At 40.7% G+C, this 25,301-nt stretch overlaps 1 protein-coding gene across 4 annotated transcripts; it reads right to left on the bottom strand.

Annotated features, from left to right (window-relative positions):
• Positions 1 to 8,218: 8,218 nt before the first annotated feature.
• Positions 8,219 to 23,151, bottom strand: Zfp37 (ZFP37 zinc finger protein). 4 transcript variants are annotated; one of them, XM_085686072.2, is made up of 4 exons: positions 22,994 to 23,151; positions 20,058 to 20,103; positions 16,537 to 16,659; positions 8,219 to 12,180 (listed from the first exon to the last, which is right to left on the bottom strand). In XM_085686072.2, the coding sequence occupies exons 1-4, from the start codon at positions 23,024 to 23,026 to the stop codon at positions 10,646 to 10,648; spliced, it is 1,737 nt and encodes a 578-aa protein (XP_085542198.2). In that variant the 5' UTR covers positions 23,027 to 23,151; the 3' UTR covers positions 8,219 to 10,645. The 4 variants fall into 4 exon arrangements, with proteins under 4 accessions (XP_085542198.2, XP_048315195.2, XP_048315196.2 ...); XM_048459238.3 differs by having other exon boundaries at positions 20,058 to 20,099; positions 22,994 to 23,116; XM_048459239.3 differs by lacking the exon at positions 22,994 to 23,151 and adding an exon at positions 22,827 to 22,943.
• Positions 23,152 to 25,301: the final 2,150 nt, after the last annotated feature.

Below are 25,301 nucleotides of genomic sequence, written 5' to 3'. Positions count from 1 at the left end.
ACAGGAGAACTCTAGGAAGATAAAAGGAGTCCTGACCCAGCCACAGAAGAAGCAAGATGTGACTGCCTCACCGAATAAAATACTGAGCCACATGGCTAACATATGCAAGAATAATGGGCTAACATGTTATAAGAGTTAATAAGAAGTCTGAGCTAATTGACCAATCAGTTTATAGTTAATGCAGACCTCTGTGTGATTTCTTTGGGACTTAACGATTGCAGGAGCTGGGCAGGACAGAAAACTCAGTCAACAGAGAGAGAGAGTGTCCTTTTCCCTTAGCCCCTCAGATGAAAAAGTCTAGTATGTGCTGGCTCCATAACTTCCCTTTGAGTCCTGCACTGATGGGGGCTTGGCAGGCAGCAAAAAGATTTTCCCTGAGCTTTAAAATACCTTCATAAACACTAAGTCAAGGGATATCAGGCATTTCCAACTCCTTTTCATTAGGCCAGCTTTTGACAAACGTTTCAGCCAACCTCCTAACTTCTGACATCTTTTTTAACTGTATAAGTTAAACCTAGAGTATTAAACCTAGAGTCTCCATTCAGTGGGTCCATATCAACAAATTCAGCCTGATCTGGTTTTATGTTCCATCTATAACTATTCCACACCCTTAAAATCCATTCCTTCACATATTTGCCAGACTTCTGCTTAAATAAATTAGCAAACTCTTTAAACTCTTTTGTAGTGTAGCACCTCTCCTCATCGACTACACTTTCTCTCTTCCCTCTATGTGCCTGCTTTACCTTTAGTTTGATTAAAGGCATAGAGGCAGCTCTTGGTGGGTCCTGATAGGCATCAGTACTGTCTTACCTGCCTTCTCCTTCAGGGAAAGTCACTGCTGGTTTAGCAGACAATGAAGCATTGATTTCCCCAGTCAAAGGCAGAAAAGGTAATATTTCAGGGGGTAGGAGTCTATCTGCTGAGAGTGGAAAAACTGCTTTCTTGGGTGAGATAAAAACCATTGAGAATTTGAGGGTTCAAAGTTCTCAGCCTCGATAGGGTCCTTCTACACACATCCATCCCAAGTTACAGGGTCCTATCCATTATTAACTAATACCCTTATTTTAACCACCAACTCTCACCACCCTCTGATGCTGGGACTTTAATTTTTGTTGTAATTCAGTCAGTCTTTTGTTGACTGAGGTTTCTGTCCTTCCTGGTCCCACAGCCATTCAGTCCCAAAGAAACACACAGAGGTCTACATTAATCATAAACTGGTTGACCTATTAGATCAGGCTTCTTAGTAACTCTTTCTTACATTTTATATTAGCCTATTATTCTTGTCTATGTTAGCCACGTGGCTTGGTATCTTTTCCAGCGAGGCATCCTCATCTTGCTTCCTCTGTGTCTGGGTGACAACTGCAGACTGAGCCTTTCCTCTTCCCAGGATTCGTCTGTTCTCGTCATTTCACCTCTACTTCCTGCCTGGTCACCCTGCCTATACTTCCTGCATGGCTACTGGTCAATCAGTGTTTAATTAAAAATAATACAAGTGACAAAGACCATTGTCCCACAGCAGTCTTATGAGGGCTTCAGTTAAGTTTTCTGCAACTTGTCTTCTCTGGCTCCTGGTGAGAAGATTATCTTCATGACCATGCTTAGAAATCTTTAGATTGTTTATGCACATCTGGAGCTGATCAATTTTATCACCAATGTCATTGTTATTTTTCACTGACATACTAGAAATTGGTTAATTTTATCATGGAGTACATTCATTTCCATTGTCAGTTTGTCCAGAGATGTCAGGAGCATCAACCAGCATAGTTTTCCTTATTTTTCCTCAAATTGTCAAAAGTTTTATATAGAGAAGTGTGAATCCCTTGCCTCTCACAAATGGTGAACCAGGATAGCTGAATACATCTGTACCCTTCAGTTTATAAGATAGCCCACACCATGGACATTCAGTGCTCTCCAAGCTTCAGGTGAAGATTTCAGTAACCGGAGGCTTTAGAAACTATAGGTGTTGGCAAACTGAAAAGCCAATTCCAGCCAGGTACTTAAAACATTTGTCCTCATAGATCTTCTATTCTAGATCTGTATTAATCAGGTCTCTAGAGGAACAGAGCTTACAGAATAAATATATATTCAAATTTAAGGAGATACGTATGGTTACTTATACATTTGTAATTTATTAGAACAGCTTACAAACTGTGGTTCTAGAAGGTCCCAGAATCCAGTAGTTCTTTAGTCTGCAAGGTTGGATGTCTCCATTGATCTTCAGTATAAGGTATAATCTGGCTCGAATGCCAACGAGGAAATTGACTTGCCTATGAGAGCAAGCAGAAAAACAGTGAGCAAGGTTTTTTCTTCCATGTTCTTTATATAGGCTGGCACCAGTAGGTATGGCCCAGATTAAAGGTATATCATCCCCCCCCTTCAAAATATTTGGATTAAAAGTGAGTCTTCCCACTTCAAATGATTTAACTGAAGAAAAAAAAAAACCCTCACAGGTGCAGCATCCAGTTTCTAGAGTTTTAGTTATGATGTAGTCAAGTTAACAAGCAAGAATAACCATCGCAGGTGCGTTTTCTACCTGCTTTCTCTCTCTCTCTCAAAAATAAAATCCTTCCATTGTGATATCTTTATATATTTTCCCACATTATTAATCCCCTATTTTCCAGCCCACACATCTCATTTGCATTCTATCACAATGTATCCCTTTAATTAAATTCTTTCTCCACCAGACTCTTCTACTTCAGCTTGAATTACCTTAAATTCATTATAGAGAAAAGTAAAATCTCCCACATCTAGTAGGTTGCCTACCTTTCTGTCAACATTTTTAGTTCATTAACAATATTCTTCCCATTTCCATAGCTAGAAACCATTGTGCCTGTTTTTATGAATTCCCTGACATTTATGTAATATTTTTTCTTTTTTGTATCTTGGATTTATTCCCACACTAAATCTTTACTACTATCATCCTGCTCCATCCCCATATAATGTGATGTGTGCATGTGAACAGTATGTGTGCTGGCGAATATGCTAAGACATGCCTGTGAAGGTCAGAGGATGACCCGTGCAAGTCGAGTCCTCCTTTCCATCATGTGGAAGCATGCTATCTTCTGAGTCACTTTGTCAGCCCCCGGAGCTTTCGTTTGTGTTTATGACATGGAGCCCTTGTCTCTACTTGGTATCAGTGATATTTGTTTGTGCAATGAATTTGGAAGTATTTTCTCTTCTAATTTGCTAAAGAGTTAAAATGATTTTTAGAAATCATTGGTTTGGTAGAATTCCCTGTTGGGGACTGTGGACCCCCAGACCCTGAGTTCCCTGTGCTGGAGGGGACAGCGTGTTTGCAGCTGCTCTGAGCACGAGACAAGGAAGTGGTTTCTAGTGGCTTGCAGCTGAAGGATCCCGAGCACGTGGTCACTGGTCAGGGAAGGCACTATACAAACTGCCCTGGAACAAAATAAAATTGGCATTCTTGGGGAATTCAAGGATGACCCATGTCGCTGTCTCTGTGTGTCTGTGTGTTTTGATCTCCAGCCCCTTGCCCAGCTCACGAAACATTTATTCCTGTAGTATAGGCAGTATGCTACAGGCATGGTACCTTAGTACACGTAGAACATAGCACAGCAGAACCGGTGTAGTGTGCTACAATTCACCAGTGAAACTCTTAGGTCCTGAGTTTGTTCTTTGTTCAAGGTTTTGACTATTTAGTCTCCTTATTTGCCATTGACCAGTTTCAGATTTTCTTTCTTTTTAATTCAACGCTGATGGGTTTTCTGTCTCTAGAATTCCCTGTATTTCTTACAGGTATAATTTGGTGACAGTTTTTCACAGTCCTGCTTTTGTGCCTCTTGTTCCTGTGGCACTAACTGTAGGGTAGACCCTTTCCAACTTGGTCGACTCTCATCTCTTAGCCTATTTACTGCTTTACAAGTTTCATGTCTCAAAAAGTGAACTTTTCATTTCTTCAACTTATGTTTTGTCTGTTCTCTTTTATTTTGCTCTAATCTTTCTTTTCCATTCTGCTAATGTGATGTTTGATGTGTTCTTCTTAGAGCTGTTACCAGAGTAGAGGCCCAGCACACACGTCACCTCTCCTGAGTTTTCTTTGTTTCTTTTTTTTTCTATATATACTATTGTTTTATTTGAATTTTTATTTATTTATTAAAAATTTCCACCTTCTCCCCGCCTCTCTTTTCCCTCCCCCTCCTCAACTCCCCCCCTCTTTCTAGTCCTAAGACCAGTCAGGGTTCCCTGCCCCATGGGAAGTCCGAGGTCCTCCCACCCCCATCCAGGTCTATAAAGGTGAGCATCCAAACAAACCAGGCTCCCACAAAGTCAGTCCATGCAGTAGAATCAAAACCCAGTGCCATTGTCCTTGGCTTCTCAGTCAGCCTTCATTGCCAGCCACATTCAGAGAGTCCAGTTTGATCACATGCTCCATCAGTCCCAGTCCAGCTGGCCTTGGTGAGCTCCCATTAGATCAGTCCCACCGTCTCAGTGGGTGGACGCACCCCTCGTGGTCCTGACTTCCTTGCTCATGTTCTCCCTCCTTCTGCTCCTCATTTGGACCTTGGGAGCTAATTCCAGTGCTCCAGTGTGGGTCTCTGTCTCTATCTCCATCCATCGCCAGATGAAGGTTCTATGGTGATATGCAAGATATTCAACAGTGTGGCTATGGGACAAGGCCAATTCGGGCACCCTCTCCTCTGCTGCCCAAGGAACAATCTGGGGACCTCTCCCTGGACCTGGGAATCCCTCTAGAGTCAAGTCTCTTGCAAACCCTAAAATGGCTCCCTTAATTAAGATATTTACTTCCCTGCTCCCATATCCACCCTTCCTCCATCCCACCCATCCCATTCCCCCAAGCTCTCCCCAATACTCCCCTTCTCCCTTCTCTCTACCCATCTCCCCTTACACCCCCCCACACCTCCGTGCACCCAAGTTCTTTGTTTCTTTATGTTGGTAGCCAAGATTTTTAGAAGGTCTTCCCTGATCAAATCTGATCTTTATTAATTTTGAAGGCATGTTTTCAATAATTTTGAGGCTTTTTGCTTCCTGTGGAAAAAAGGCATAACATCTCTTCCCCCAATGCAACAAAATTTCTGACTCAGCTTTAGCTGCAAAACCTTGCAACTCTTTTAAGAGGTGCTGATGAGAATTTTTTAGCAGAGCATACACTCCAGAGAAAGATTCCTCTCCTCCCTTATTAGTCCTGCCAGGGTTATCTTCTCCTGATAGGCTCTTTTACCTGTTAGTAACAGTTGAAATTTCCTGGGTATGAGCAGGGGGTGCTGGAATCCAGGGGGGTGGGTAATGGGGGAGATGGAATCTCACCAAGAGGGGAATTCCTGGGAGTAAGGAGCAGCCCTTCTTAAAGGGCTCAGTTCTCTCCAACTAGGCCCAAGGTTCCCTGGGCCTCCTTCACTTTTCTCCCCCAAATCTTGGTGGTCTACCTCACCCTCTTAAGGTACTTTTTCCCATGATCCATGTTTATTGTTGCTGCTGGTCATTTTTTTTTATTTTTCATATCATTTTGATAGAAGACCTCATTAGGTAGCACAGGCTAGCCTCAAACAATTTCCTGGGACACACATGCTAAAATAAAATTAAAAATACAAAATAGGCTCCTAGGATTCTGAAACAAGGCCAGTGAAAAATTCTTTGTGCAGTGATTTGAATGTGCTCTCCAAAGCCATGCTGAAATTTAACTGTCATTTTGTGTAGATGCAGACCTTTGAGGGATGAATACAGGTGGTTGTTGACACTTTTCCTGGAAAGGCAGGAAACACTATCTGTTCACGCTCTTAAATAACCCATGACACATCAAGGTCACTTCTCACTGGAGTCCAGCTGAGAAGCCAATGGGTTTCTTAGGGGTTCTTACAGGTGTATGGGTAAGAGGTAACTTATAGAGCTTGGGTGATTTGAAGGCAGTGACATAGTGAAAGCCCAGCACAGGATGGGCTCACAGATCCCTGGAGCTTGACTTGCAAGAACCAACAGGTCAGAGAGTTTGGTCACTTCAGCAGTCATTACTGCTTTCATAACCTCGTGGGAACTTGTAGATATGGTTTCAGGGATTTCCTGAGACTTGAGAGTTGTTATACCCTGAATCTTTTTTTAAATCTACTTTTATATGTGTGGGTTATTGTTTTATCTTCTGCAGAGAGACTGTGCCTTAATCTACTGCTATTTCAGACAGCAATTGTGACTCCAAAGTTACTGGTCTGCTTCTCTGGCACTGGCCTGACTGCTCAGGCTACAGCATGGCAGGAATTCTGTTGCTGCTTCTAAAGGTAGCTTTAGCTAAATTTCTATTGTCTTATTTATAAATAAGACTTGAGATTCAAAGGCTGGGGTGAAAACCTGATAGTGCAGAGAGATTGAGTAACAACTAATTAGCATTCTCTCCTCATTGGTGTCTCCCAAAAAATCACACCCTTCTGCTCCACCAAAACAAAAAGCCAGGCCTCTCAAAATCCCTCCCCACTACTTCTGGAGCATCTCTCTATCTCTTCCAGATGCCCTCAGATGCTCTATAGATTCTGTCAACTAGTTGCTAACTCAGCCTCCTGATCCAAGGTGCTAACTCGGGCTCCTCAGTGTGATCCAACAGTGGGTCTTTTGTCTGTATATATGTCTGTGCACCATGGTGAGACCAGAGGAAGCCATTGAAATCCTCTGGAACAGGATTTGCAGTTGTAAATTGCCCTGTGAGTTCTTGGAATCAAACCTAGGTCCTGTGGAAGAGAATCCAGTGACATTATGCACTGAGCCTCCTATACTGCGTTCTAAGCTGTAAAGAGTTCTTCTTCAGGACTCCCTGAGTCAGATGTTAGACCATAAAGAAACCTTTAGACCATGAAGAAAACTGTTACACAACAAAGATACAAGTAACACAATACATATTTGTCACATGCATCAGCTCCTGTCTGCAGCTAGGCAAAGAATTCTGACAGCTTTAGGGAAGAGGAATTTGGGAGTCTCTGATTATGAGCTGAATTTGGTGCACATACAAATTGAAAATGAATGGGAGCTGCAGTTTGGCCTCCAGTGTGGGATGCTTCTGGATGGCAGTGTCAAGGGAGCAGGAGCAGTGGCTCCAGTCTGTAATGCAGACACATTGGGCTCATGAACAGGATGGAATTGGCCTGCCCCTCTTGTTCTGGGATGTGAGGAAAATGAAAACATAAGTTTTAGAACTTAGATTAATCTGTGGTGGGATTCAAGATTTTGTATTTAAAAAGTCGGTGTCTTACTTCAGGAAATTCCGATGACTAAAGTTTGTATATTTTTGGTTTAGGCTCTATTTTCTTACTGCTCACATCAACATCATCATCATCATCCTCTCTCTCCTCTCTCTCTCTCTCTCTCTCTCTCTCTCTCTCTCGTGTGTGTGTGTGTGTGTGTGTGTGTGTGTGTGGTGTGTGGTATGTGTGTGTGTGGAGTATGTGTGTGTGTGTGGTGTGTGTGTGTGTATGTGGTATGTGGTGTGTGTGGTATGTGTGTGTGTGGAGTGTGTGTGTGTGTGGTGTGTGTATGTGGTGTGTGTGTGTGGTGTGTGTGTATGTGGTGTGTGTGTGTGTGTGTGTGTGTGTGTGTGTGTGTGTGTGTGTGCAGATGTACTTGCCCATGCATAGGTTAGTGCAGCCAGAGGGTGACGTCAAGTGTCTTCTTCGTCTTGCTCTCAACTTTATGTTTTTGAGACAGGGTCTCTCATCGAACATGGAGATAGCTGGACAATATGCCCCTGGATTCACCCACAGTCTCAACACATGTTTATAGACATGTGCCAGCCTGTTTGGCTTTTGTGTAGCTGCTGGGGATCGAGACTCAGATCCTCATTTTATCCCAATGCCTCCTGAGACACCCCTCAGCCCTGACATCTAGTTCTTTTAGACATTTTCTTTTCATTCACCAATGATAAGTTTTACTACACATAATTTTAAGTACTAACATCTACTTAACAGGCATAACTGTTCAGATATCCCTAAATTTCTGATTATCTTAAGTATGGCACTATTACAGGTTCTTCAAAAGGCAAGAAAAGTAAACAGAACCATAACCTACAACTGTTTTGTCCTAAGAGATGAAGGCGTTTCTAGCTCTGTGCATACTGCCAGACTTCCATCTGGTGAGGAATTAACTGGTGCAAATAGATTTCACACTGCACTTTCCTCACCCAAGAGGAAATCGGTTATTTGAAAATGGGAGCACAATAACCATACGATGATCTTCCAGCACAAACACGTACATGTGCACACGCTTTGCTTTGTCTGTATTTATACTTTATTGTTCACTGAGATGAAGTTAGGAAGACAAGAACAAGAATGAAGTATGTGCAGAAAGCATTTGCTCCCCTATCTGTTTGGGACTCACTCTTATTCTAGACTACTATGCAAATAAAATATCTACTGAGAACTGAATCAAACTGGAAAAGTTCTAGTGATTGGGCCATGGCTCTTTTGAGATAGGAGTTAGTGAATATGCTGTGAAAATATAAAAGGTAACACAGAACCAGATGTTTTCTTTGGATAGGAAGGAGTAAGGTAGGGCTTGCTTCAAAGTCATGATCTTCTTGATTCAGCTTCCTATGTGCCAGGACTATGACTGTGTGAGGAAACGTCAGCTGAGAAAATGCCCCAACTAGAATGGCCCATGAGAAAAGCTGCGCTGCACTCCCTCGATTGACGGTGCATCCCTAGGCTGTCCACCTGTGTGCAAAAGTGTGCTGAGCAAGCTATGAGAAGCATGCTAGTAAGCAGTACTCCTCCATGGCCTCTGCTTCACTTATTACCTAAGGTCTCTGCCTTCAGTTCCTGCCCTGGCTTCCATGGAAGATGGACTATAAGCTGTAAGATGAAATAAACCCTTTCCTCCCCAAGTTGCTTTTAGTCGTGGTGTTTGATCACAGCAGTTAGACACCAGCTAGTAAAGCAGGCAACGGCAGATAGGTCTCTTGAACAAAGTTAAACTGACAGGCAGAACCTTCTGCTGGAATGCATGCTTGATATTCTGAAACAGACTCTGAGAGAAGCAGAGTGAGTGATCCATCAACAATATCTGCTCACTGGGCAACAAGGTATGGAGACATTTGTTGCAATACAGCTGAAATTCGTGACTAAGGCATTTGTAAATGAGCACTCTGAATATGACATAAAATGGAATGATGGTTCAAAATATCACTTTCATTCAATTGTACCCAGAATTCTTCTTCAATTTAATAGCAAACAAGGGAAATAAAATACTGTTACAGTTGTGAATCATTATGTTAACAAAACCTGTGTTCAAAAGGAAAATCTTTGTGTGAATTCAATATCAAGGTTTAGTGCCATATACCACAAATTCATTGTTCATAAATGAGCTTAGAAACCTTATATTACTTTGTCAAACAACACTGTGGAATTGACTTAGCTGTATTTTTTAAACTGTGTTAATTTGTGCATATGAAAGTATTTTAACATATATTTGAATATAAACACATGTACATGATAAAAATGTCAGACCTCAATCCTGTACTTCTGTGTTCAGTGGTAACCACTAAAGTTTCTTCTAGATCGAAAAAAACAAGTCTGTTCATATACAAATATATGAGTATAAATACATTTGTATGCAAAGAGGCAGAAAAAGACAGGCAAACACACCGTCTTTGTCCAAATTGAGAATATACTATATGCACTGTTCAATAATCCACTTTCGGTGCTTAACAACATAACTTGAGCATCATTCTCTACCAGCACATTTTTTAAGCTTTTCCACTTTTCCTTAATCTCTCATTAACAATATCTAGACAAAACCCCTTAAATTTCCTATTCAAGCCTTTAATCCCAGCACTTGGGAGGCAGAGACAAGCACATCTCTGTTAGTTTGAAGCCAGTTTGGTCTACATAGCAAGTTCTAGGCTAGCTAGGACTAGATGATGCTATTTCCAAAAAAAAAAAAAAAAAAGAAACTAGTAAGTTTTCTACTGATTCAGAGCCAACATAGACATTAGCGAAGAAAGCTAGATCATCCCAGAGGGGATGACCACACTTTTATTTTACACAAGGCAGTAAGTATGCAAAAGCATAAATACAAATACTAATTGTGGTGCTTAAGTACACAACAGCCTAGTGAATTCTTGGCATATTTTACTGTTCATTTGTTACTATAATATTTCACAATTGTGTGTGTGTGCATATGTGTGAGTGCATATGTGCAGGCCAAATGTCAAATATATTTTCCTCAGGATAACTGTATCTTGTTTTAAAGCAGATTTCCTCCCTGTGACACATGGTTAGTCTGGATGGTCAGGTGACTTCAGGCACTCTGCTGTCTCAGCTGTCCCAGTTCTGAGATTGCAAGCACATGCCCCTACATCCTAAGAGTGGAATTCAGGTCCTCATACTTGCTCAGGAATAATTTTACTGATTATCTCCCCAAATCCTTATTCACATTTTTAAGATTCATATTTTGTTCTAAATATGGTGATAATTTATAACAAGTGTAAAAATACAGTATTTTCTGTATAGGTTTAGGATCAAGTTTAAATTTTATTATTAATCCATTGCTCTTATGTAAAGATCCATATTCGAATTCTCTCATGTATAACAAGGAATGATTTCCTTAAAAAAGATTTTCTAACCTGCATCAAGTTGAAACCATCTTTTAACATTCAATGAGACCAAACCAGTCAGTCGTCAGATTTCCTACATTAATTTTCCTCATGAGATTGCTCTTCTGAGTGAATTTTCATATGTTTGGTAAGAGAAGCGTTTTGTTTAAAGGCTTTACCACATTCGTTACATTCATAGGGTTTCTCTCCAGTGTGGGATCGCTCATGTATAACAAGCTGTGACTTTGCACTGAATGCTTTCCCACATTCACAACATTCAAAGGGCCTCTCCCCTGTGTGAGTTCTCTGATGCACGATGAGGTGGGACTTTTGACTAAAGGCTTTCCCACACTCAGGACATTCATAGGGTTTCTCACCAGTATGAACTCTCTGGTGTTGAGTAAGGCCTTCAATTTGCTTAAAGGCTTTACCACATTGATTACATTCAAAGGGGCAATCACCTGTATGAGTTCGCAGATGGTAAGTAAGAGATGAGCTATGTCCAAAGGCTTTCCCACATTCATCACATTTATAAGGTTTCTCCTTTGTATGAGTTCTTTGATGTATAACCAGGTGGGACTTTTTGCTGAAAGTTTTCCCACATTCATTACATTCAAATGGTTTCTCACCAGTATGAATTCGCATGTGTTTAGTCAGGGATGAACTATACTTAAAAGCTTTGCCACATTCATTACATTCATATGGTATTTCACCTGTGTGTGTTCTCACATGTTCAGTAAGAGATGAATTATATCTAAAGGATTTGCCACATTCCTTACACTCATAAGGCTTCTCACCTGTGTGCGATCTTACATGCTGCATAAGGTTTGAGCTGTGTCTAAAGGTTTTTCCGCATTCATTACATTCGTAGGGCTTCTCTCCAGTGTGAACTCTTAGATGGTCAGTGAGGGCATGTTTATGACCATGAGCTTTGCCACACTGAACACATTCATATGGTTTTTCTCCAGTGTGAGTCCTCTGATGTACAACCAGGTGGGACTTCTGGCTAAAAGCTATCCCACACTCATTACATTCATATGGTTTCTCCCCGGTATGAGTTCTTTGATGGTCAATGAGTCCTTGTTTGTGGCTGAGGACCTTCCCACAGTGATTGCATTTATAAGGCTTCCCAGAAGCTGGAGCTTTCTCAGACTTAGAAGATGAACCATGGCTAGATGATTTCTGTCTCTCTCCAGTCTGGATCTTGTCTTCTTTAGTGTGAGACGAGCCATGGCGGCACACTTTCTCACATCTTCTGTCACCTTTACCACGTGACTTATTGTTGAATATTTTCTCACATTTCTTTCTAGCTGGAATTTTATCTTTTGCTGTATCAGATATGGTTTGGCTGAATGATTTTGTGTGTTCTTTAGCTGTATCAGATTTCTTTTTTGTAGTGTTTTTAATCTGATCAGGTAAATCTAAATTCTGCTTTAAGCTCTTTCCATGTGAATCAGATTTCGGAGGCCTTTTTTTTGAAGGAACATGTTTTGTACTGACTTTTTTTTTCTCCAACAAAGCACATGTGCTGCTTTTCTTACTAGTTGAATTTTTCTTCTTGAATGTAGCTTCTTCATTGAGTTTGCCTTGAGGTTTCTGCTTTTCCTCTATGTGATCATCATCTTGTTGGACTTCTAAAATAGAATTTAATAAGACATTCTCATAAGTTCTTGCACTCCCACTGAAGTTCTTTGTAAGTTTCATAAAGAGATGCCCTGTTTGGGGTTGGATACTTACTCAAGCTTAATGCGCCAGTGTGAAATAATTCATTTAGGGATGAATGTCTCTACTCACTTGAGGGGAGAGAGCTGCAGAAATGTCAGGGGAAGAAAACTAAGAGTAGTCATCAGGAAAAGCTTTGGCTACTTAGAAAAAGAATCTTGAAGGTTGGGATAGAAGGCAAATAGACATAAGGAGATCTGAGCAAGGAATGGATTAAGTTAAAAGACTTCATGATTATGCCAGGTAATGTGGCACATGTGTGTTAATCCCAGTACTCGGGAGATTGAAACAGGAGGGTTTTCATAAGTTTAGGATCTGCCTGGGCTACATAGCAAGACATCACCAGTGTCTTCCTTGTGATTAAGATGACATAATCCAAGTACTTGAAAGGCACAATTCCCCTATGTAATAAAAAGCTTTTCAACACAAAGAATGAAGCATTCACACACAGAAAGAAGTAGAAATGTAGGACTATCTGTTGTCAAGAATAAAGTGTGTGTAATTTCAATTCCTGTGACCTCCAAGTTGCCAATTCTTGTTCCTGGTGGAGTCTGGCTAAAGTCTCTGCCTTTAGGTTATGAGAGATAAACCCAAGTCTCTTCAATAAATCCCTCTATTTACTAAGGCTAGCTAAAATAAACTAAAATAGAGACTATGTCTGCCAAGGAGAACCAAGGAGCTAATAGATGACTGAGACAACAAGCAGGAAAGGATTGTCCGCTGTCCCCATCCATAGCAATGTAGCAAGGACACTCTTAGTAAACAAAAGCTTCATAGTTCCTCTAAGTTCCCTGATGCCTTTACAAAGCTATGAGATTCCTAGTAATTAGCTTGGGAAATACTTTATGCCATTTGGGTTCACAGTGCACATCTACCTGTTTTTCAAGTTTGCTTTCGAGCACATACCTCTGGTTCCTGTCATCATTCTAACTGCCAAATCATAAGATATATTAAGTATATTTATATGTATATATATACATATATATGTGTGTGTATATACATACATATATATATATGTCTCAGTACTTGCTCACATCTTTCTCCTGCATATTTCACAATTACATTTAAAGAAATCTTAAAACATTGCTCCTCTTCCCTAAGACAACTTGCCTTCTGCACAAGGCTTCCCCATACACTAATTCTCTACATAGAAATGGAGTAGGGAAATCATCAGAAATAAGAATTCTAAACATTTAAAGAGAAAAACATGTGTGATATAAAGGGATTTTAAATGGAGAAAATAGGGTATATGGACCAAGGGCTAAAATTCTCATTTTTATGGAGGGCATTTAAAAGATCTGCTTCCTGGTGGGGTGTGTGACACACATCTTAAATCCCATCACTCAAGAGACAGAGGCAAGTGGATCTCTGTGAGTTCCAGGCCAGCCAGGGCTACATAATAGAGACCCATCTGAAGAGACAGAGAGACAGACAGAGGCAGAGGCAGGTTTGGTAGGAGTTAGATGTAGGGAGCCCAGAGAAGTTGAACTGATGGCTGTTTTTCATCCAGGGACTTTTAAGAGATTCAGCACCCCGGGATAAGGAGATAAACAGGATCTTCCAGGTACCATGCCAAGCCAAGTCTTCTGATACCCAGTGATGATAGAGAAGACAGGGGCAAACTTCATTCTTGAAAGAAAGTGATCAAGACTTACACCCATCCACTTGACATGTAACATTAAAACAAACTGCCTGTGTGTATACATGTTCACTTGTGTATGTGAACACAGATATGTATGCCCATGCATGTGGAAGCCAGTTTGATATCATGCAATTCCTGGGTTGTTTTCTTCGTTTTATTTATTTATTTAGTTGCAGCATGTGAACTCAGAGTTCACCATTGGCTGGACATGTTGGCCAGCGAGTCCCAAGGCTTCTGTCTCCACCTCCCTGGTGCTAGGATTGCAGGCGTGCACTGCCAGGTGCAACTTTTTACGTGAGGGTTGAGGATCTGAACTCAAGTATTTCTGCTTGTGTGGCTAGCACTTTATAAACTGAGCCATCTCTCTAGGCCCATAACACACTTCTTATGGTGGTGTATTGAATACCACACTGATATCCACTACCCCAAAAGAAAGAAAGCATGAAAAGTAAAATTCACTATGAAGAAAATGCAAGTTAGAGTTCTGGTATGTAATAAGATCATACTTGGACAGATTTCAGTATGATAGAATAATTCATTAAGGCTGAGATCAGTTTCTTTTTCTTCCTTCCTTCCTTCCCTCCTTCCCTTTCTTTCTTTCTCTCCTTACTCCTTCCCTTCCTTCCCTCCTTTCTTTCTTATTCCGTCCTTCTTTTCTTTTCTCTTTTCTTTCTATTTTGGTTTTTCAAGACAAGGTTTCTCTGTGTAGCCCTGAGTGACCTGGACATCACTTTATAGACTGGCCTTATTCTCATATAGTTCTGTCTGCCTCTGCCTCCTAAGTACTGAAATTAAAGGCATGTACTACTACCACCTGGGAAAATCATTTTCTTAATTTGAGAAAGAAACAGAACATTAATTTTAAGAGAAATCAAATGTAACTTCAGAAACTTAAGCATGGAGCTCACTAGTACCAGAAAATATGTAATGTTTATCAGTAACATATAAGATGATTTTAAAAGTTAGACTCATTAAATCCTCCTGAGAACTGAACTCAGGGATAAGATAAACCTAGTTTGTGTAATGCTGGTGACAAGTAAGAAAAAACAAATGGAACCTGATAAGAGAATCATGGAACAAAGGGTTAAAATTAGAGGACAAAAACAGGGAAGGTGAAAGGAGCCTCTAACTGATGCAGATGAAACTCCATATCTGACTCCTAAGGAAAGACTTCCGCACAAGCAGTTTCAATAAGAAGGTATGACAGAGGCCTTAGAAGATGCCAACGTAGGAAATGAGCTTGTACTTACATAACGGGTGCCTGTTGGAAAGTGGTGCAATAGAGGAACAGAACATAAAGAGACAGGACCTTAAGGGACCATCAGCAAAGAAAGGGAAGCCAGGACCTGAAGGAACCATCAGCAAAGAAAGGGAAGCTGGGACCTTAAGGGACCATCAGCAAAGAAAGGGAAGCTGGTGAGTAAACTTGCTCATTAAAGAAAGGGCAAGAATTTAAGGTTAATCAAAGTCATTAAAATGTACATTAGAGGGTAAGCAGGTTGGCTATATTAATCATATTAGCTACTTTCCTATTGCTATGACCATGGCAACAAGTCTGTTTCAGAAAGATAAGAGTTTGTCATGGCAGGGAGATATGGAAGCAAGGGACAGGCATGGAGCAGGAAGCTGAGAGCTAACATCTTGAACTGCAAGCAGGAAACAGTTCACACCTCCTAAGCCTCCCCAAACAGTGCCACCAACTAGGAACCAAGCATTCAAATGCCCAAGACAATGGGGAACAACTCATTCAAGTCATCACAGGGACTAGGGACGAATGGACGTGATGATGTCTTATGGAACACAGGAAGAGGGAGTTCTGTAGTGAAAGGAAGGAAACAAAACCATTAGAAGCAGGGGCATCATTCCCAGAGATGTAGAAGAATCTAAGAATTTATCGGGAGAAAATGTCATACATTAGGGAATTGGTGTGTGGGTAGAGGGCAGAAAAGGACTCTTTTCTAAATATGGTAAACAGGAATGAGGTTGAGAGCAGAGGTGGAGTCTTCGGACCGCTAAGCACTGGGCACATGGACAGGGTTAGGAGCTAAGTGAAGGAAATCAGCTGCAGGCTCAGCCCCTCCTCACAGTCAGAATAGTGATGAAAGGTCATGCCCCCGGGACTTCCCAGTGGCATGACCTTTTGAATTGCAGCATCTATCCTGTAGAGAGGTTATGCATGCCTACCCCACTGAACCACGTGGCTTGCTCTAACCATTCTAACTGAAATGGATAGCTACCACATCCAAGCAGTGGTTTTAGGAATTAAGTGGTTCTACTCACCCATTTTTTTCTTCTCCATAAAACAAGAGCTTGTCATGAGCCTCTCATGTGGACAAGTTCACAGAAAGAGGAGATATTAGAATCTCCAAGTAAAAAAATATTTGTAATTTGAATTCTTTTTCTCCTAACAGATTCTGGTATTTTTCTACTATTTCCTGGTTAAGAGAAGAAAATCTGGAACTTTTAAGAAAAAAGATTTTTTTTTTTCAAATTGGGGTTTTAATCTAGGTCCTTGTACAAGTGAAGAAGCACTCTCTATGTTGAGCTGTAACCCCAGTTCTAATAAAAATTTACAAGTTATTCTTTGAAGAATTCCAAACTTAGCACCAAGAAACTAAAAACTTACTTTCATTGGCTCCTGATTTCTTGGTCGTGCTCACACTATGTGGGTTGGTTGTTTTCGCCTCTCCCAGTGATGGCTCTTCTTTTTCCAACTTAGAGATCACGCCTTGTTTGGGATCTTGATTTCCTACTCATAAGAAAGGGTAGAAACTGAGTGTAAGACCAACCATCTCATCTCAGAAATCAAGCCCTAGAGTTTTCACTTCAGGACCTTTCAAGGCTAATAAACGTATACGACTTCTAATGTTTCACAATAGGGATATCTGTGTGCCTTTTGAAGGCAATGTCACCAAATGTCCTTCCTAGTACCAAAAAGGGATTGAAACTCCTTGACTCACCACCACTACCACCACTACCATCTGATGTGGGATTCCCCTCTATATGCTGTGACTATGTTTTATTGCCATTGATTAATAAAGAAGCTGCTTTATTTAAGGCCAAAGGCTTAACAGAGTAAAGCCAGGTGGAAAATTCGAACAGAGATGGAGAGAGAGAGAGAGAGAGAGAGAGAGAGAGAGAGAAGGAGAGAGAAGGAGAGAGAGGGAGTGAGTAGGCAGAATTAAAGAGACGCTATGTAGCTACCAAAGGAGACAGACACCCCAGAACCTTACCAATAAACCATAAGCCTCGTGGTAAAATACAAAATAATAGGAGTGGGTTAATTTAAGATGTCAGAATTAGTTAATAAGAACCCTGAGCTAATAGGCCAATCAGTATTTTAATTAATATAATTTCTGTGTGGTTATTTCAGGTCTGGGCAGCTAGAAATGAATGAGCAGTTTCCACCTACAAAATAGTACCCAATATGGGGCTGACTACATCCACATAAAACCTGAGAGGTCTTGGGAAGAAATTCTAGACACACACACACAAAAAAAAAGCAGAGTTAAGCACAGCTTTTTTGGTAGCAGCGTTTTCTTAGGTGTGCTCTCTTTGCTAAAAGCAAGCACAGGCATGATTCTTTTAAGAGAAGGCTTCCTGACTCAACAGTAGCAACAAAACCTGCATGGCTCTTTAAGAAGGCTTTCTGGTTTGTGTTAGTTGCACTAACAACTCTGACTCTCTCAGGAGGCTAAGAAACTTGACTGGGGTTTGTGGGCAGCATGCTGCGAGTTACTTGGTGGCAGCATGGGCCAACAGCTTCCCAGAGTTGAGGTGGTGGTCACGGCTCCCACCTGGTGGTCCCAGAGTTGGCAGTAAAGGTACCTCCACCATATTGAAAGGCTAAGAAAGGCAAGCCAGCATCCAGGGCCACTGCAACTAAGTTGCTCACCATTTTAAAAGCACTCCTGGTAAGAAAATGATTACAGCTACACAATAAAGACAGATTCAGAAAGAAACAAACCTCTGAATGGGTCACAGTATGTTTTAAATATGTATATAGGCTTGGGAGAGAAAAGAAAAAGAGTACAGACAGTTATAAGAAGAAATAATAGCTTTTAAAAAAAACCAAAGTCTTTCAAGAGACAGTAAAAGTAATATAAAAGAGTACAGATAGTCATAGATTAAAAGAGTAAAGGAAAACAAGGCGTGTAAAGATGGAATATACATGGAGAGTCTAGATTATGCATATTATTATGTTTTCTTTGATTTTTCTTTCTACAGAGAGATATTTGATTCTGGGGGCTGCTAAGCCAAACCAACATATATATCTTAAAAGTATCTTGACTTCAAAATTTGAGTCTAAGGATATGTTACTTTGGAAAAGAGGTTCTGCTTTTATTTACACAGAAGATGAGAACCTATGGATTCCTTCCAGACTAATGTGGTTTGATGGGCCAAGATCCCCCCAAAGGGTCTTCATGAACCCCCCCAAAATACTATGCCCAACAAAAAGCAGGAAGCAGTTTAGAGAGAACTACACTCAAATTCCCAAATATTGTTTATAAATGTTTGTTTTCATTTAAAGGGGAATATGACATGGAGATGAATATTTTGCATTGGTCTTGATCTATTGATACAAATTTTAGGTCAATTTTGTTATATTTATTTGTTCTTGTTTAAGGTATTGTGTTTGTGCATTTCATTTAAAAATGTAATGTATAGTTAAGAAATACAGATTAATAGATAGTCATTATAATAGTCAAACTTGTAGTCATGACAGTTAGGTTTTCTAGATGTAAAGAGATATAATTCAGCTGGATAAGTACCCTTCAAATCTTTCAAAGACATACAGAATATGGCATTTAAAATGTTTTAAGAACTTAAGACTTTTCTTGACAGTGAGACATGTCTGTTTCTGGCAGAGAACTTCAGAGAGGTTGGTGGGCCTTGAAGAAACCATTGTGGAATTTGCCTTCAGTGTGACAAGGCTAGCCATTTGGACAAGAAACTGCTCTTGCCTAGACTGTTTGATGGTATGCTGTATAAACTGGACATGCAGGATCCATTAAAAATGACTGCTGAAATTGTCTAAAGAAGGTGAGACAGTCCTTCAGGGTTCCTGCTTCATGGAAGAGTCTGCCAGACATTCTGCAGGACACAGAAGAAAGTGACAGATAAAATGCCAATATAGGCAGAACTGTCTTTAAAATTTCCTGCTTCATGAAAGAGTTTGCCAGATACTATGGGCCCGTGGGCTGAAGACAGATACTCCAGTATTACAGAAGAACTTTGGGTGACTGTCCAGACAGTGACATGTCTCTATAAATTCTCGAGTTTTAGAAGTTGCTTACAATGCACCTCCTGTTTACTTAGGTAATAGTATAGTCTTTTGGAGTCTTTGATAGAGTTGAAGAAAGATAGTTATAATTATAAAAGATAGATTAGAAATGAAACTTTAGACTCACAAAGATAGGATAGATGATAAAGCATTTTCCTTAATTTGCCAAATGTAAATGGACTAAAACTGTTTTGTTGTATGTAATCTTGCTATACTAAAGTTAAAACTTTCCTTTTCAATTAAACAGAAAAGGGGAGGTGATGTGGGATTCCCCTCTGTATGCTGTGAATATGTTTTACTGCCATAAAGAAACTGCTTTTGGCTAATGGCTTAACAGAATGAAGCCAGGTAGAAAATCTGAACAGAGATGTAGAGAGAGAAAGTAGGTAAAGTCAAGTAGATGTCATGTAGCTGCTGAAGGAGACTGATGCCCCAGAACCTTACTGGTAAACCATGAGCCTCATGCTAAAATACAAAATAATAGGAGTGGGTTAATTTAAGATGTAAAAATTAGTTAATAAGAAGCCTGAGTAATAGGCTGAGCAGTATTTTAATTAATATAGTTTCTTTGTGACTATTTTGGGTCTGGGAAGCTAGGAACAAATGAGTGGTTGTAGGCAGACTACAACCACTACCACTACCACCACTACCAACAATAATAAAACCCATTGAGACTTGAGGCAGAAGGGATTGCAGAGAACACATTCCAAGTGATGGGGAATTGTCCTTACCCATTGAGACTTGAGGCAGAAGGGATTGCAAAGAACACATTCCAAGTGATGGGGAATTGTCCTTACCCATTGAGACTTGAGGCAGAAGGGATTGCAGAGAACACATTACAAGTGATGGGGAATTGTCCTTACCCATTGATAAGTTCCTCTGTGCAGGTTCCAGCTGCTCCCATTCTTTCTGAGTAAAAGCCATAAATACATCTTTGAATGTTACTGATTTCTATCATACTCCTATTCAGTCTATAATTCCTTAATTCTCCACATTCAGGAGTGATTTGAAAAACAGAATTTGTTTTTGCCTCAACTATCCACTATTGATCACATCCTTGCTTAACATTTAAAGACAACCCCTCACCCTCACAGACTAGCAGTACTGATGTGTCACTAATCTCTACCTCACAGGCTTCCTGTCTGCACTCTTAATAACCCCCGACACTAAGTGCCACTGCCCTCACAATCTCCAACACAGTACAACCCTCCTTAACCACTTAATTAATTCTAAAATGACTGATGCCAACAACTCTATTACCAAACATCAGCAGATCCTCCCAGGCTCTTGCCCAGTGGGTTCCTCTATCAGGGGGTTCCACAATATACATTGATCTCAATCTCCAAGAAGTCCTGAAATCTCTAATCTCATTAATCTCCCATCACTGACACCAATAGAACTCTTTTACAGTGGCCGTCACTGAAACCTTATCTCTGTCATCAAACTCCAGTTCTAACCTCTCATTGACTGTTCACCCATCTCCCAAGGATCCTGAATCCTTACAGTGACAACAAGCAGAGCCTACCTTTAATTTCTTAACCAGTTTCACTATCTCGAGTGTTTACAGACTCACCAGCTTTTAATACATTAGTCTTGTATGGCTAAGTGATTCAATAGGAAGAGTGACAAGATTCATCATGTAATTATAGTCACAGCCATGGTTGATTATAGCTAAAGGACACAAAGCAAATCATTAAGGGATGAATTCAGGATAAAAACACAGAATCCAAGAGTCTTTTCCAAGTAGAGTCACATAGAACACACTTATTTCCAGAAACAAGTTTTGGCAACACATATGAAATGTGTTAGAAAGTCCCAAAGACACTCGGTGCTTGAGGATTTTACTAGGGACTGGGTTATATTGGGACCATCTGCTGACATATACAAAATTCTACACACTAGTTCCTAGAGCCAAAAATCTAGATCTCAATTCCATTGTCCATATTAATTCACCAATACATCCTATTACCTCACATCTAGATGTACTTTGAATATTAATTCTTCCAGTGTAATTCCAAATTGTCACCATACCCTCTTGCCTTTGATTAGTGCAATAAACTTCGGACCTTCTGACTATAGCCTTGTAGTTTATCTTTCATAAAGTAGCCATGATGATCTTTTTGATGTATTGTTTAGACCAAATCACTTTCTGACTTAAATTCAGTGATTTCTCATTGAAATTAGAATAAAATCTAAATCCAACACTAGCCAATATGATATTACATGATAATAATACCTTCTAACACTGATTTCATGTTTTTCTACTTTTTCTGCATGTATGTGTATGTGTGTATGCACGTGTGTGTTCCAACACATTAATCATCTTTCTTCTTCTCCTTTTCCTTTTCCTCCATCTCCTTCTTCTTCTTCTACTTCTACTTCTTATTTTCTTCTTCTTCTCCTTCTCCTTCTTCTTCTTCATCTTTCTTCTTCTTCCTCCTTCTTAGTATAACAAGAACCTAATTTCTATCTTGAGGCCTTAGCAATTGGCATTCTTTCTTTTGAACATTCCTTGGATCCATGCATTAGTCACAGCCTGTCATAATTTGTATTCAAATCAACTGTTATTTCTTCAAAAGATTAACTTGCAAACATCACACTTCTGATCTACCATATTGTCCTTTCCTATTTTCTTCATCAAAGGCACTGTTGCCTGGTACTATTATATATAGTACCTATAAAAGGCACTATTGCCTGGAAACTATCTTACATTCATATTTGCAATCTTGTGATCTCTTTCCTGTTTCTAGAATTTCAGACATAAAAAGACAGGCTGGCTCTGTGTGTTGCTACTTAAAACATTCTCTGGCTCAAAATAGGTGCACATCTTACAGTCTGTTCTACAGTTTTCCCATCATTGACACCCAAAGATTCCTCAGTCACTAACCTTCATATACATCCCCTCCACAGAAGTTCCCAACCACCATTCTTCACAGAACAATCGATACCCTCCATTGAACACAGTCAGTGACCTCACAGAGCTTTGTCATTAAGACCAGCAACCTCACAGACTCTTGACCTCAGGATTCTAGTCATAAAATCATAAAGGACTTTTAATAATTATTAATAATTCCTACCAAGAACCCCGTCACTAAGGAGACAGGATTATTGGAATCTTTTCTCCCCAGATAACCATCCCCATAGGCAATTCAATATAAAACTCCTCCTATTCCACCAACTCTCACCCCATTAGCTTCCAGGATTCCGCTACCCATCATAGTACACGAAACACCAACTTGAAAAGACACTGACTGCTGATCGGACTCCTAGAAATACCACCACCCCTGACCTCAAGGCCCCATCCTCTGGTCTCCACATATTCCGAAAAACCCAACTCTCCAGATCTCTGATAGTCCACAGCCTGTAATACGCAGCTGCTTATCATGACTGTTCCTAGTCAGTCTAAATTCTAATCCTTATAGGGCTTCCGCATCTTAGGTACATAACAAAGCCCTCATTTCTGATCTTGCCAGCTTTCTAGACCCAGACTCAATCGCTGTTAGTGACAGTTACAGACGTTTCCCTGCCCCCAAGCCTCACTATCTAGGCAGATCCGTCAGAACAGTGATTCCTTACAATTACAGCAATCCTCGACTAATGTCTCTAAAACCACGGGTATTATATCGGTATACCTAATATTCCACATGCCCATAATACCCTAATACGTAGATCTCTCAGAACACCGGCATTCCAAAAGATTATCCAATATCGACGTCACAAATCTCAAATCTTGTCTTCAGACTCCAGTCACCCTCCAATTACTGGCCTCCAAACCGCCCCCAAATCCTGAGGCCCTCACCGCATCGCTGTCCGCGGGCTCAGGTGCAGCCATCTCCCTCAGAGGCCCGGCCTTGACGGCTGCCGCCGCGCTCCTCCAGCCCACCGCCCCAGGCTTTGTCAGGACCTGGTTGGAGTCAGAGGCGGACGTGGCGGCCTCCCCGAGCGCCGCTTCAGAGGGTCCTGCCGCTTCGATGGCGGCGCCTTGCGGAGATGGCTTGTGGGCGCGGCCATCTTGGCATGGACCCTGCCGTACAGCGGAGGCTCAGGCGCCTCTGGGATCACTGTCCAGGCTGCATGGCCTGCTGGGTCCCAGTGCAGAGGGAAGCTGCTGCGAGATGCGCGCCCCAGAATTGAAACCCACGACGCGCAGGGAGGTTTCATGTCAGGAGTTCTGTTGCAGAACTTGGAATTGCGTTTCCAAAGGGTTTTCCAGTTGCTGTTGCCAGGGAAACAGGATGACGAATCCTGCAGAGGAAGAAACAATAAAAGCCAATCTAGACTAGTAACACTGATTTATCTCTGAGACATAGGATAAATTCTTTGGATTACTGTAACAATGGAGAAAGAAAAAAAAAGGAGACGCGTCAGTCAGTGGACACATCATTTCTGATTAGAGCCCAGCTTTAGAGACATTTCACCAAAACCACACGGCTGTTAAAATGACTTCTGAGTGCATTTAGCATGTTCATTACAGTCACTCAAGAGTTTCTGTGTGGGGTTTTCAATTTGTAAGTATGTTCATTCAAGGTCCTTGGTACTGGCCAAAGAACAAGACAGCCTTTATTCCCCTGTTTAAATTTGTGGTAGGGCAGACGTGATGAGATCATTGCAAATACATTATTTCTTTATTGACTCAACCATCCTTGTTTTTGAGTTGAAGGTGAAATGAGTGTGGTGACACTGCCTGCAATCCCAGTACATAGGAGGCAGAGGTACACAGTCTTTTCAAGACTAGCCTGGTCTGTAGAGTGAACTTCAGGTTAGCCTGGGCTACACTAAGCACTTATCTCTAAAGACCAAAATAGAATAGTTTGTTATTGATTTATTTAACATGTATGTGCAGGAAGAGAAAGAAAGAGCTGACATGCGAAGGCCAGAGGATAATCTCTAGAAGTCAAATTTCAGTGATATCCAGTGATCTCACTTAGTTCTTGAAACCCACCCACCGTAGGCCTTGCTTACTTGGCCTATACTGCTCTATACTGAGCTAAATCCCTGGTTTAGGAGGTCCTGTATTTGTGTTGTTTTCATTGGTTGAATAAAGAGACTGCCTTGACCTTTTGTTAGGGCAGCCCTTAAGTGGGCGAAGTAAACAGAACAGAATGCTGGGAAGAAGGGAAGTGTGGCAGACACCATGATTCTCCTGTCCAAGATGGACGTAGGTTAGACCCTTACTGGTAAACCACAATCACGTGGTGATTCACAGATTAATAGAAATGGGTTAATCAAGATGTAAGAGTTAGCCAATAAGAGGCTAGAGCTAATGGGCCAGGTAGTAATTAAATTAATACAATTCCGTGTAGTTATTTTGGGAGTTAATGGGATGCGGCCTGCTGCTCCTACTACTACAAATCCCAAAGCCTAAATTAAAATACTAAATAAATAAATAAATAAATAAGTAAACAAACAAATCCATGATTTGCACCTTCACCTTGAACGAGTAAAGGGATTGTCTGTCTGACAACAGTAGTTTCATCTTCTTATTCTTGAGTCTCTTGGTGTAGGGTGTTCACCAGAGAAGACTTCTTGGACATGAATTTAAGACACTAGAAAGTTCTATACCCCAGTATACTTCCTCTGCTCAGGGGCAGGCCAGACTGGTCAGAAAAACAGGCTAAGTGCCCTGTAGAGGACCTTTCTCAATGGGACTGCCAGATCAGATATTGACATGGAGCTTACAGCTTAGGCTTGTCCTGCCAGCTCTTGTAACTTAAATTAATCCATAGCTAATGAGTCTTTGTCCTGCCTGACAGCATTCAAATAACCACATGGAAATTTCTTACTAAATAATGAAAGTTCAACCAATAGCTTAGGCTTAGTTTTAGCTCTTACGATTTAAATTAACCCATGTCTTTTAGTCTATATTCTTTTATGTGGCTCAGTTAACTTCACTTTATATTGCCCATGCTGCTTGTTCTGCATCTGGCTGATGACGTCGCCCTTCTTCCCAGCATTCTCTGTGCCTGGAAATCCTACCTTGCTCTTGGCCATTTAGCTTTTTATTAAGCCAATCAAAGTGACATTTTCACAGTGTACAAAAAGATTATTCCACATCGCCCATACTTTTAATCTGTGTTTTTGTTTTGTTTTTATGTGGCTTGGCCACC

The sequence above is a fragment of the Myodes glareolus genome, chromosome 3 (genome assembly GCF_982192425.1).
Source record: "Myodes glareolus chromosome 3, mMyoGla1.1, whole genome shotgun sequence".
NCBI lineage: Eukaryota > Metazoa > Chordata > Mammalia > Rodentia > Cricetidae > Myodes > Myodes glareolus.
The sequence above is the reverse complement of the archived record's forward strand: the minus strand, read 5'-3'. Positions and strand labels throughout refer to the sequence as shown.

Bases quoted from the DNA above. Each gene is read 5' to 3' on its own strand.
- Zfp37 (XM_085686072.2), bottom strand. From the start codon at position 23,026: ATGGCTGCACCTGAGCCCGCGGACAGCGATGCG. The intron at 16,660-20,057 runs GTAAGGACAATT...TCTTATGAGTAG, and splicing joins ACAGAGGAACTTATCAATGG to GAAATCAAGATCCCAAACAA. The intron at 12,181-16,536 runs GTAAGTTTTTAG...ATTCTATTTTAG, and splicing joins GAAATCAGGAGCCAATGAAA to AAGTCCAACAAGATGATGAT.